Source organism: Coregonus lavaretus (assembly GCF_964263955.1).
Source record: "Coregonus lavaretus genome assembly, chromosome: 25".
Lineage (NCBI taxonomy): Eukaryota > Metazoa > Chordata > Actinopteri > Salmoniformes > Salmonidae > Coregonus > Coregonus lavaretus.
The window spans coordinates 7,836,024-7,849,867 of record NC_140012.1 but is presented as its reverse complement, the minus strand read 5'-3'; the positions used below and the strand labels follow the sequence as shown (position 1 = coordinate 7,849,867).

The 13,844-nt window shown below is 47.1% G+C and overlaps 1 protein-coding gene across 5 annotated transcripts in view; it reads right to left on the bottom strand.

Annotated features, from left to right (window-relative positions):
* LOC311100587 (MAGUK p55 subfamily member 2-like) overlaps positions 1 to 13,844 on the bottom strand; it is a gene marked incomplete at both ends in the record, with an annotated part of 60,044 nt that overhangs the window by 23,074 nt on the left and 23,126 nt on the right. For 4 of the 5 annotated variants that reach the window (XM_084141508.1, XM_084141509.1, XM_084141505.1 and 1 more), the window contains one exon: positions 7,942 to 8,042. In XM_084141508.1, the coding sequence (XP_083997634.1) occupies positions 7,942 to 8,042 (101 nt within the window). Of the gene's footprint in view, positions 1 to 7,920; positions 8,043 to 13,844 lie in introns of all 5 variants that reach the window. The other variant, XM_084141506.1, reaches the window with a different exon arrangement.

Sequence of the window (13,844 nt, the reverse complement as noted above, 5' to 3'; positions counted from 1 at the left end):
CTGCAGTGATACGCCATCCCATCTGGTTTGGGCTTAGTGGGACTCTCATTTGTTTTTCAACAGGACAATGACCCAACACACCTCCAGGCTGTGTAAGGGCTATTTTACCAAGAAGGAGAGTGATGGAGGACTGCATCAGATGACCTGGCCTCCACAATCCCCCGACCTCAACCCAATTGAGATGGTTTGGGATGAGTCGGACGGCAGAGTGAGGAAAAGCAGCCAACAAGTGCTCAGCATATGTGGGAACTCCTTCAAGACTGTTGGAAAAGCATTCCAGGTGAGGCTGGTTGAGAGAATGCCAAGAGTGTGCAAAGCAGTCATCAAGGCAACGTGTGGCTATTTGAAGAATCTCAAATATAAAATATATTTTATTTGTTTAACACTTTTTTGGTTACTACATGATTCCATGTGTTATTTCATAGTTTTGATGTCTTCACTATTATTCTACAATGTAGAAAATAGCAAAAATAAAGAAAAACCCTTGAATGAGTAGGTGTGTCCAAACTTTTGACTGGTACTGTATATCTCACCATCGTTTAGACTTAATAGTAGAGAATCTTGCTGAATCCACATAGGGCCCTGGTCAAAAGTAGTGCACTATGTAGGGTATATGGTGCCATTTCAGATACAGCCACGTAATATATTCAATGTATTCTTTACCATTAATATTATACAATATACCTGCTTGGAGGTCAATAGAAAACTACAATACACTGTGTTCTTACAGCTTGCATATGTGGATTAATCCTTTATGAGGTTTCCCATAGATAGACACAATGGGCACACACACAGAGATAAACAGACACAAGCACAGATAAATCTCAAGCAGACAAGAAATCAATCAGTCTTGAGAGAGAGAGAGAGAGAAGGAAGGCTCTGTTCCGTTCTTCAACTGGAGGCATTTGATGCAGTGCTCCCCAAAGAGCTCTCATCTCCTTCTCGCTCCCAGAAAACTCTGTCTGAATGCTGTGTATCGGAGAGAGAGAAAGACCACACAGCACTAATGGGCCTGCGAGTCTGTTCTTTCTCTAAGCGCAAGGAAAAGAACAGAGTATCCCCCAGGATATGGTATAAAAAAATCTCAGAGCATCTGTCAGTTCCTAGGCCTCATCTGCATTTGATTGGATGACGCAACAATCACGACTATGTTGTAATGTTAATAATTACAATGTTAATGTCAAGGTTGATTTGTTAATTCCAAAATGAAAACTAAACTAAATGTGCTGTGGCGTACAGCAGGTCAGCCACCAGGGGGAGACTCGTCGAGGCCTGGTAACAGATGGAGTATACATCACGAGGAGGTGGCTCCATCTGCTGGACGTGCCAGGTCTCGACGGGCTCCCCGGACAGGACTAATTGGGGCTGATTGGGAGCTGGTGAGTAATTAAGGGCGGATTGCTCACCAGCTGTACAAGGCCCATGAAGCTGCCAGAAGGACAGCACATGGGGGAGGACTGGGGGAAGTAAGGTAACTTCCGTGTAGTTGGAGATTGTATCCTGGAGAGGATCTCATGGGGGAGACCTAACCTTTTCTTTTGATTATTTTATTAATAAACACCCTGGAAACTGAGCTAATCATACTCTGTCCGTGTCTGATCTGTGTAAAGGTCTTGACCCAACCCCCTGATCTGCAACAAGTGGTGGAGAATGTAGGCACATTGATAACGTGGTCAGATCAGGGTTGACGTTTACACAGCATCAGCATGGACGAGTTGATAGCTCAGTTCGTCCGGGCCCAACAAGCACAACAGGCGGTTCAGGAACGAACGCTGGAGGAACAGCGACTACAAAACGTCCGCCTCGTGGAGGAAGTCAGGAAGCTGCAAGGAGGAGCGTCTCCTGAAACCCATTCTAACCAGTTTTTAATCAAGCTAACGGAAGACGATGACATTGAAACATACCTCTGTACGTTTGAACGGACAGCGCTACAGGAAGGATGGCCAAGGCCGAAGTGGGCAAGTCTGCTGGCCGCGTTCCTCTCTGGGAATGCCCATTAGGCGTATTGGGACCTGAACGACGAACAGGCGGCTAACTACGACGGACTCAAACAGGAGATACTCAGCCGCTACGGGTACAGCCTGGCCCATCTGGCTCAACGGTTCCACGACTGGAGGTTCGTACCTGACGCATCCCCCCGAGCCCAGATTAACGACCTTCTGCGCGTCACCAGGGCATGGCTCCTAACCGACGTATCCACCCTCTCCCTCCTCGACAAAATGGTCCTGGATCGCTTCGTACGGGCGCTACCCCACGACATGAAGAGGGCAGCGAGCCTATGTGCGCCCCAGACCTTGGAGGGCCTCCTGGAAGCAGTGGAGACAGAACACTCAGGCCCTACTGAGGGGGAGCCGGGACGAGTCGGCGACCTATGCGAGGGGACGGAAGGACAACCACACTGCGGTGTACCCCGAACCGACAGTCGGCAGGGCCAAAGGACCGCAAACCCGTGGAGAGACGGCTGGGGAAGGGCCGACCCACCACCGACGACCTCAGGTAGATGGAGACCAACGGAGGTGTTTTGAGTGTGGCGCCCAGGGGCACATTGCCTGGATATGCCCTGCTCGAGAGGAGTTGATGCCATCAGCTAGCACCGGAGGCCAGGTGGGTCACGCCGTGAACTATGTCACCTCCTGTTGGGCGCACCATGAATCAACTGCACCCATGGTCCCGGTGAAGGTTGACGGACACGACACGGAAGCACTATTAGCCTCCGGAAGCATGGTTACGCTCGTAACCACGAGCCTGCTGAACCAGGAGACCGAACGGGGTAGGGAGATGTACATTTCCTGTGGTCACGGTGACACAAAGCGGTATCCCGCCATATGGACCATCATCGTGACACCACAAGGGAGCTGCCAGATGATGGTGTGTGCAGTACCAAAATGAAAACTAAACTAAATGTGCTGTGGCGTACAGCAGGTCAGCCACCAGGGTGAGACTCCGGTACCTATCCTAGTGGGACAGGATTGTCCGCTGTTCGCAGCCCTATGGGGCCACGAGTTGATAAAAAAGATACGAGCCGGCCGAAGAAGAGAGCGGGGACGACCCCTCGCCTGTGCGGCCAGGACGCCACCGGTTAACCAACCTGACTCTACGGGTCCGGAGTCGGAGGGGGAGCCGGAACCCGAACCCCCTGGGGAACCACTGGAGGAGGAGCCCAGCCTCCCCCTTCTCAATTTCGAGGGGCCAATCGAGACCCCAGTTGGGGGCCAACTGAGGGAAACATTCAGGACGGCCCAGTGGGAGGATCCAAATTTGAAAGCTGCCACAGCCCAAGTGGTAGTGGTGGATGGACAGCTACTTCCGATGGTGAGTGACTGGCGATACCCCCATTTCCAAATTAAGAATAACCTTTTGTATCAGGTGTTGCGCCAACAGGAGAAACTTTGAGAGGTATTGTTGCTGCCCCGATGGTACGTAGGAACCGTTCTTCAGCTGGCCCACACCCACCTGTTGGGGGCGCACCTGGGAATGGAGAAGACCCGGGAATGGGTCGCCGCCCGGTTCCACTGGACCGGGATGAGGAGGGCCGTGGAAGACTACTGTCACAGCTGCCCGGAGTGTCAACTCACTGCCCCGAAAGCACACTTCCGAAACCCTCTGGTCCCCCTGCCGATCATCGGGGTGCCCTTTGAACGCATCGCCATGGACATAGTGGGACCCCGGTAAAGACTGCACGAGGACACAGGTACATCTTGGTAATAGTAGACTATGCCACCCGGTATCCCGAGGCCATTCCCCTACGGGCGGCGGTATCCAAGGGAATCGCCCGGGAGCTGTTCCACCTCTTTAACCGGGTGGTCATCCCGAACGAGATCCTGACAGACCAAGGTACAGAGTTTATGTCCCGCCTCATGAAAGAGTTGTGTGCCCTCATGCAGATCAAGCAGATCCGGACCTCAGTATTAACAAAACGCTCAAACAGATGCTGCGGAAGGTGATCGTGCAGGACGGGAAGAACTGGGACCAGCTGCTACCCCACCTAATGTTCTCAATCTGAGAAGTACCCCAATCCTCCACTGGGTTTTCCCCGTTTGAACTCCTCTACGGGAGGAGGCCACGTGGCCTACTGGTCATCGCCAAGGAGGTGTGGGAAGCCCAACTGACCCCCTTACGCAGCATGGTAGAGCAGGTGGAGACGATGCGGGAGCGGATGACAGCCATGTGGCCAGTCGTGAGGGAACATATGGAGAAGGCCCAACGCGCGGTGGGAGAGGGTGATGGTGTTGATCACCAAGGCCGAAAGTAAGTTCTTGGCAACATGGCACGGACCATACGAGGTAGTCGAGAAACTGGGACCTGTCAACTACCGCGTACGGCAACTGGGGAGACTGAAACCTCAACAGATTTACCACGTGAACCTGTTGAAGAAGTGGCATGAGAGGACAGCCTTGGCCGTGTTATGGTCGGGACCCAGGACGCCAATGGTACCAGTGGTGGTCCCCAGCAGTGAGGACCACGACCCGGCCAAGAAGCAAGAGCTCCGGGAGCTTGTCGATCGGAACACGGCGGTGTTCTCCGAGTAGCCGGGCCGCACGACCCTCATTGAACACCACATCCGTACCCGGCCCGGGGAAATGGTAAGAAAGAGGCCCGACGGAAGGCCGTGAAACAAGAAGTGGAGGCTATGCTGAGGATGGGGGTCATTGAAGAGTCCCACAGTGCATGGTGCAGCCCCATCGTGTTGGTGCCCAAACCGGACGGTAGCCTCCGCTTCTGTAATGATTTCCGGGGTGTGAACGACATAAGCGTATTCGATGCCTACCCCATGCTGAGGGTGGATGAGCTAATCAACCGATTGGGAAAGGCCCGGTACATCAGCACTCTTGACCTGACCAAAGGATATTGGCAGGTACCATTGGCAGCCTCCTCCCGGGAGAAGACGGCGTTCTCGACACCAGACGGTCTGTACCAGTACCGGGTGCTCCCGTTTGGTCTCCACGGAGCCCCGCCCACATTCCAGCGACTGATGAAAAGAGTGCTTCGACCCCACAAGCAGTATGCAGTGGCCTATCTGGATGATATCATCATCCACAGCCAAGGTTGGAAGGAGCACCTGCTGGACGCGCTCAGACAAGCCGGGGGGTGGCGTACAGCATGTCAGCCACCAGGGGGAGACTCGTCAAGGCCTGGTAACAGATGGAGTATACATCACGAGGAGGTGGCTCCATCTGCTGGACGTGCCAGGTCTCTACGGTATCCCCGGACAGGACTAATTGGGGCTGATTGGGAGCTGGTGAGTAATTTAAGGGCAGATTGCTCACCAGCTGTACAAGGCCCATGAAGCTGCCAGAAGGGCAGCACATGGGGGAGGACTGGGGGAAGTAAGGTGGTTTTTTGAGCTCTCCTAGCTGTGCCTTTGAGGAACTTTGAGAACTATAGCAAGCACACTTGTAGTTGTTTTCTTTGGAACACAGCCCTGCATCCCTGCCTTTACACATTAACTGTTGTTGTTTATGCAATCCAAAAACGGTCCATTTTAAATCGCAATCTGGGTCAGGTGGGAATAATTTGAAGCTTGTTCCATTGCCAACATGACTAGCTAAATTATAAAATACGATCTTACAGTGTTAGACTTTCACTAGGCAATTCAGAGAAGCAGATCGTAATTTTGGTGGCATAGAATGGAGTTATGAGTGCATTCAAATGCGTGGTCCGCATTTCTTCATAATAAAACAAACATAGGCTCATTCTGTTCAGGATAACCCAGAGTATAACGCTGTGTCATCTTGTAACTATACAGTACCAGTTAAAAGTTTGGACACACCTACTCATTCAAGGGTTTTTCTTTATTTTTACTATTTTCTACATTGTAGAATAATAGTGAAGACATCAAAACTATGAAATAACACATATGGAATCATGTAGTTACAAAAAACGTGTTAAACAAATCAAAATATGTTTTATATTTGAGATTCTTCAAATAGCCACCCTTTGCCTTGATGACAGCCCAAACCAGATGGGATGGCGTATGCTGTGGTAGCCATGCTGGTTAAGTGTGCCTTGAAATCTAAATAAAAGAGTATCCAAAGCTGTCATCAAGGCAAAGGGTGGCTATTTGAAGAATCTCAAATTTTAAATATATTTTCATTTGTTTAACACTTTTTTGGTTACTACATGATTCAAATAAAATATTTCAAATATATATCAAATTTTATTGGCCACATGTGCCGAATACAACAGGGGTAGACATTACAGTGAAATGCTTACTTACAGCCCTTAACCAACAATGCATTTATTTGTTAATAAAAAAAGTAAAATAAAACAACAACAAAAAAGTGTTGAGAAAAAAGAGCATAAGTTAAATAAAATAACAGTAGGGAGGCTATATATACAGGGGGGTACCGGTGCAGAGTCAATGTGCGGGGGCACCGGCTAGTTGCGGTAGTTGAGGTACATGTGGGTAGAGTTAAAGTGACTATGCATAAATAATTAACAGAGTAGCAGCAGCGTAAAAAGATGGGGTGGGGGTGGGGGGGCAGTGCAAATAGTTTGGGTAGCCATGATTAGCTGTTCTGGAGTCTTATGGCTTGGGGGTAGAAGCTGTTGAGAAGTCTTTTGGACCTAGACTTGGCACTCCGATACCGCTTGACGTGCGGTAGCAGAGAGAACAGTCTATGATTAGGGTGGCTGGAGTCTTTGACAATTTTGAGGGCCTTCCTCTGACACCGCCTGGTATAGAGGTCCTGAATGGCAGGAAGCTTGGACCCAGTGATGTACTAGGCCGTACACACTACCCTCTGTAGTGCCTTGCGGTCGGAGGCCGAGCAGTTGCCATACCAGGCGGTGATGCAACCAGTCAGGATGCTCTCGATGGTGCAGCTGTAGAATTCCATATGTGTTATTTCATAGTTTTGATGTCTTCACTATTATTCTACAATGTAGAAAATAGTAAAAAATAAATAAAAACCCTTGAATGAGTAGGTGTGTCCAAACTTTTGACTGGTAGTGTACATCAAACAGTAATCATAAATGTTGACTGTATTTTACATGAGTTTTATTATATGGAAATGTACACATTTGGACTCACGGTTATTTGGCTTGTTTGTATGACGTCTAACGGTATTTACTATAATGCTCAACATCTCATCTTGCAAAATACATTGAGTAGTCATAATTTACATAATTTCCCTCAGTCAGACAACAAAAAAGTTGCAAAAGGCCCAACTAGCAGGAGGGAGAATGGCTGTAAGTCAAAACCCATTCAGATCTGTATAGCATGTTACTGTACAGCCACTGCGTTCCAATTTAGGCACTTATCAGTGTAAAGGGCTACGGGTGTTGAATTTGGAATTATGCACTTTTCTTTTTGGGAAAAGAAGGACGTTTAAAATCTGGGATTCTAAAAGACAGAACCCAGAGCTCAGCGGGGTGCTGCTCTCAAAAGCTTCAAACTCCCTCCCTCCATCTCTCCCCTGCTTCTTTGAAAGAAGAACAGTTATCCCTTATTAGTTGTCATTAAAAAGAACAGTGGATAATGCAAGTTATTGTCTTGGTATCTCTTCTCTCACAAGAAAGTGGCTTCTTTGTACATTTTGGTGAACCTTCTGGTGAACTTTGTGCCTCATAAGGTTGTACAGAGAAGTTACTTTGTATCTCAACCGGCAGAAAGTTAATACTGTCCTTGAATCAAAACACCCATGACAATACAGTTGTCTTTTGTTCTTGGCGAAATGTTTTTCTTACTTGTAAAAAATCATATATGGACAGTTGAGTCCAGTGCATCCAATTTTTTACAAGAACAGACTGATAAGTTTATTTAAAAAATGATTCATGAATTGCATTTCTATCTATGTAAAGCAAATAATATAGCCATATGAATACAACCAGAACCCAACAAGAAAGCTATAGTCTTATAATGACAAACCCAACACAGTGGAACAGATCCATAGACAAGTAGCTATACTGTAGGTATACAGTAGGTACATATATTCTCACCACAGGGCTCTCCATGATGCCCTTGAGGAAGATGAGGTCCAGGTCATTGGCCATGGTAGAGCTGGTGCTGTCACTCAGAGTGTCCAGAACCTGCTGCATGGCTGGAGACAGACACAGGAGAGAAGAGGACAGTTAGGACTACCGGTTACTCACCGTTCCACATTTCCAATGTACACACTGAAGAAAGCTCTAGCCGAAACGTCTGGGTATGATGCCCCTGTGCAGTGTTTTAAAAACGGACAACTAAAGGAAGTTCTTTGCAACTACTTTTTGAGTGGGGACCTACTATATATTTTTGTATATCTGTACTTGCTGGTTTTACGCACCTACTAATTATTTGGGAGAGTCCCATGGTTTTCTTTTGATTAGTCACTATTGGTCAGCTCATTAGAGAGAGAGAGAGAGAGAGAGAGAGAGAGAGAGAGAGAGAGAGAGAGAGAGAGAGAGAGAGAGAGAGAGAGAGAGAGAGAGAGAGAGAGAGAGAGAGAGAGAGAGAGAGAGAGAGAGAGAGAGAGAGAGAGAGAGAGAGAGAGAGCTAGTTCACCGAAAGCATGAGAAAAAGTAGACTAGAGGAGAGAAAGAGAGAGAGAGAGAGCTAGTTCACCGAAAGCATGAGAAAAAGTAGACTAGAGGAGAGAGAGAGAGAGAGAGAGAGAGAGAGAGAGAGAGAGAGAGAGAGAGAGAGAGAGAGAGAGAGAGAGAGAGAGAGAGAGAGGAAATGCCTCACATCCTTTCCTAAGCAATTTCACCACGGTCAGTCACTTCTCTGTGAAGTCTCTTCCTGTCAGTGGAGACAGCATCTTACTTTCCCTCCTCCTTAGTCTCTCTCTCTCTCTCTCTTTTATCTCTCCAATGTAGAGTCACAGGAGGGAGAGAGGGGTCAGTGGGAACTCCCTTCAAAGCAACTCTACTTGTATTACTAAGAAGGTTGGCAGTGCAGTTGGTCCACTGGTTTTATATAACAAAAGGGACGCATTACAGCAAAGTTGACTGACTGACTGACTAGTGGCATGTATTCATGGATGCCAAGGGAAGCCAGGCTTCCCCAAAAAATTGACCCCCCAAAAAAAGCCAATCAGCGTTGAGCTAAACTGAGTGAGCTCAGCTGTGAATGGTCCTGGGGCACCAAAAATTAAGTGTCAAGGGAAGCCAGTTTGGATTGAGCTTCAGACCAATCACATTACAAGCCAAACGTCATTATTGACAGAAAAAAAACTTGAATTGTTGCATCTCGTTGTTGTGTTGTTGTCCTCCGGTGGCTAGCTAGCTAGCTAAAATTGGCCCTTTCCTAAATTAGCCATGGATGGAGATAAGGATTTGGACTTGTGGTTTTATTTTATTCTCCATACTGGCAAATGATTATAACAGCGATTCTGATCCAACGATAAATTCATACATTGTGCCCCTGGCCTGAGAGGATGGAAGTTCAACATGTAGCTAGATGTACAGTTGAAGTCGGAAGTTTACATACACTTTAGCCAAATACATTTAAACTCAGTTTTTCACAATTCCTGTCTTAGGTCAGTTAGGATCACCACTTTATTTTATGAATGTGAAATGTCAGAATAATACTAGAGAGAATTATTTCTTTCCGCTTTTATTTCTTTCATCACATTCCCAGTGGGTCAGAAGTTTACATACACTCAATGAGTATTTGGTAGCATTGCCTTTACATTTTTTAACTTGGGTCAAACGTTTGGGTAGCCTTCCACATCCTTCCCACAATAAATTGGGTGAATTTTGGCCCATTCCTCCTGACAGAGCTGGTGTAACTGAGTCAGGTTTTTAGGCCTCCTTGCTCGCACACGCTTTTTCAGTTCTGCCCACAGATTTTCTATAGGATTGAGGTCAGGGCTTTGTGATGGCCACTCCAATACCTTGACTTTGTTGTCCTTAAGCCATTTTGCCACAACTTTGGAAGTATGCTTGGGGTCATTCTCCATTTGGAAGACCTATTTGCGACCAGGCTTTAACTTCCTGACTGATGTCTTGAGATGTTGCTTCAATATCCACATAATTTTCCTTCTTCATGATGCCATCTATTTTGAGAAGTGCACCAGTCCCTCCTGTAGCAAACCACCCCCACAGCATGATGCTGCCACCCCCGTGCTTCACGGTTGGGATGGTGTTCTTCGGCTTGCAATTCACCCCCTTTTTCTTCCAAACATAACAATGGTCATTATTGGCAAACAGTTCTATTTTTGTTTCATCAGACCAGAGGACATTTCTCCAAAAAGTATGATCTTTGTCTCCATGTGCAGTTGCAAACCGTAGTCTAGTTTTTTTATGGCGGTGTTGGAGCAGTGGCTTCTTCCTTGCTGAGCGGCCTTTCAGGTTATGTCGATATAGGACTCATTTTACTGTGGATATACACTGCTCAAAAAAATAAAGGGAACACTTAAACAACACAATGAAACTCCAAGTCAATCACACTTCTGTGAAATCAAACTGTCCACTTAGGAAGCAACACTGATTGACAATACATTTCACATGCTGTTGTGCAAATGCAATAGACAACAGGTGGAAATTATAGGCAATTAGCAAGACACCCCCAATAAAGAAGTGGTTCTGCAGGTGGTGACCACAGACCACTTCTCAGTTCCTATGCTTCCTGGCTGATGTTTTGGTCACTTTTGAATGCTGGCGGTGCTTTCACTCTAGTGGTAGCATGAGGCGGAGTCTACAACCCACATAAGTGGCTCAGGTAGTGCAGCTCATCCAGGATGGCACATCAATGCGAGCTGTGGCAAGAAGGTTTGCTGTGTCTGTCAGCGTAGTGTCCAGAGCATGGAGGCCCTACCAGGAGACAGGCCAGTACATCAGGAGACGTGGAGGAGGCCGTAGGAGGGCAACAACCCAGCAGCAGGACCGCTACCTCCGCCTTTGTGCAAGGAGGAGCAGGAGGAGCACTGCCAGAGCCCTGCAAAATGACCTCCAGCAGGCCACAAATGTGCATGTGTCTGCTCAAACGGTCAGAAACAGACTCCATGAGGGTGGTATGAAGGCCCGACGTCCACAGGTGGGGGTTGTGCTTACAGCCCAACACCGTGCAGGACGTTTGGCATTTGCCAGAGAACACCAAGATTGGCAAATTCGCCACTGGCGCCCTGTGCTCTTCACAGATGAAAGCAGGTTCACACTGAGCACATGTGACAGACGTGACAGAGTCTGGAGACGCCGTGGAGAACATTCTGCTGCCTGAAACATCCTCCAGCATGACCGGTTTGGCGGTGGGTCAGTCATGGTGTGGGGTGGCATTTCTTTGGGGGGCCGCACAGCCCTCCATGTGCTCGCCAGAGGTAGCCTGACTGCCATTAGGTACCGAGATGAGATCCTCAGACCCCTTGTGAGACCATATGCTGGTGCGGTTGGCCCTGGGTTCCTCCTAATGCAAGACAATGCTAGACCTCATGTGGCTGGAGTGTGTCAGCAGTTCCTGCAAGAGGAAGGCATTGATGCTATGGACTGGCCCGCCCGTTCCCCTGACCTGAATCCAATTGAGCACATCTGGGACATCATGTCTCGCTCCATCCACCAACGCAACATTGCACCACAGACTGTCCAGGAGTTGGCAGATGCTTTAGTCCAGGTCTGGGAGGAGATCCCTCAGGAGACCATCCGCCACCTCATCAGGAGCATGCCCAGGCGTTGTAGGGGGGTCATACAGGCACGTGGAGGCCACACACACTACTGAGCCTCATTTTGACTTGTTTTAAGGACATTACATCAAAGTTGGATCAGCCTGTAGTGTGGTTTTCCACTTTAATTTTGAGGGTGACTCCAAATCCAGACCTCCATGGGTTGATACATTTGATTTCCATTGATAATTTTTGTGTGATTTTGTTGTCAGCACATTCAACTATGTAAAGAAAAAAGTATTTAATAAGATTATTTCATTCATTCAGATCTAGGATGTGTTGTTTAAGTGTTCCCTTAATTTTTTTGAGCAGTGTAGATACTTTTGTACCTGTTTCCTCCAGCATTTTCACAAGGTCCTTTGCTGTTGTTCTGGGATTGATTTGCACTTTTCGCACCAAAGTACGTTCATCTCTAGGAGACAGAACGCGTCTCCTTCCTGAGCAGTATGACGGCTGCGTGGTCCCATGGTGTTTATACTTGCGTACTATTGTTTGTGCAGATGAACGTGGTACCTTCAGGCATTTGGAAATTGCTCCCAAGGATGAACCAGACTTGTGGAGGTCTACAATGTTTTTTCTGAGGTCTTGGCTGATTTCTTTTGATTTGCCCATGATGTCAAGCAAAGAGGCACTGAGTTTGAAGGTAGGCCTTGAAATACATCCACAGGTACACCTCCAATTTACTCAAATTATGTCAATTAGCCTATCAGAAGCTTCTAAAGCCATGACATCATTTTCTGGAATTTCCCAAGCTGTTTAAAGGCACAGTCAACTTAGTGTATGTAAACCTCTGACCCACTGGAATTGTGATACAGTGAATTATAAGTGAAATTATCTGTCTGTAAACAATTTACTAAACAAATTACTTTTGTCATGCACAAAGTAGATGTCCTAACTGACTTGCCAAAACTATAGTTTGTTAACAAGACATTTGTGGAGTGGTTGAAATACAAGTTTTAATGACTCCAACCAAAATGTATGTAAACTTCCGACTTCAACTGTATTATGCTAATGTTAACTAGCTGGCCTGGCGTATCATTGCCCATGAAAGGAAGTTAGGCTAGCGAGCAAGTATTTTAGGCAGGTAGTGTAGGACAACAAAAACTAAAAGCGTGTACTGTATGACATAGTGATAGACAGTTTCATCAATATGAAAGAGAGGAGGATGGCATTGGTGTTTCTCTACAAGTAGGGTGAGTCAACATGTTTTTTCTGCTTGCACACACACACAGAAATCAGTACCATGGACAACCACATCATATTTAGCTTACGTTGATTGGACTAAATCATTTTTGGTATCTTTTAGTTGTCACTGTATTAGACTAAGCATAGGTGATTAGATGATGTTGAAATGTTAAAGTTGAAATGGTGCTGGAATAGTGGAGGCAGCTCCTGTTTTCTTTGCGACCTGGCGTAACTCTCCGTGGTTCTAAATCAATAGTTGTTTAGTAGTCCGAAAATGTCAGAAACATTACCTTGCTTGACCTGCTGTAGGTCATGTAACTGTTTGTTACATGCAATATGTTTTGTGGACTTCACCGGATAGATGTTGCTCTCCGGTTTTGTTATGAAACAAATGTGTGGTAGATTTTTTTCTGCCACTGTGTCTTCTTATTGTCTCGGCCTTAGGCCTATATATAGCCTAACGGCGTCAAGGCATATTAACTAATTATAGAGCAAACAACGCAATTATCACAACACATAGGTTGTAATATGGCTTTTTGATTTGACCCACGCACCGCTACTGGGACGAACTATCACCTGACTGACTGACTTTTATTTAACCAGGTATGTCATTGAGAACACATTCCCTTTTACAATTACATTTACATTTTCGTCATTTAGCTTCTTTTTTTGGGGGTGGGGTAAGGGGGGGTAGAAGGATTACTTTATCCTATCCCAGGTATTCCTTAAAGAGGTGGGGTTTCAAGTGTCTCCGGAAGGTGGTGAGTGACTCCAATGTTCTGGCGTCTTGAGGGAGCTTGTTCCACCATTGGGGTGCCAGAGCAGCGAACAGTTTTGACTGGGCTGAGCGGGAACTGTGCTTCCGCAGAGGTAGGGGAGCCAGCAGGCCAGAGGTGGATGAACGCAATGCCCTCGTTTGGGTGTAGGGACTGATCAGAGCCTGAAGGTACGGAGGTGCCGTTCCCCTCACAACTCCGTAGGCAAGCACCATGGTCTTGTAGCAGATGCGAGCTTCAACTGGAAGCCAGTGGAGTGTGCAGAGGAGTGGGGTGACGTGAGAAAACTTGGGAAGGTTGAACA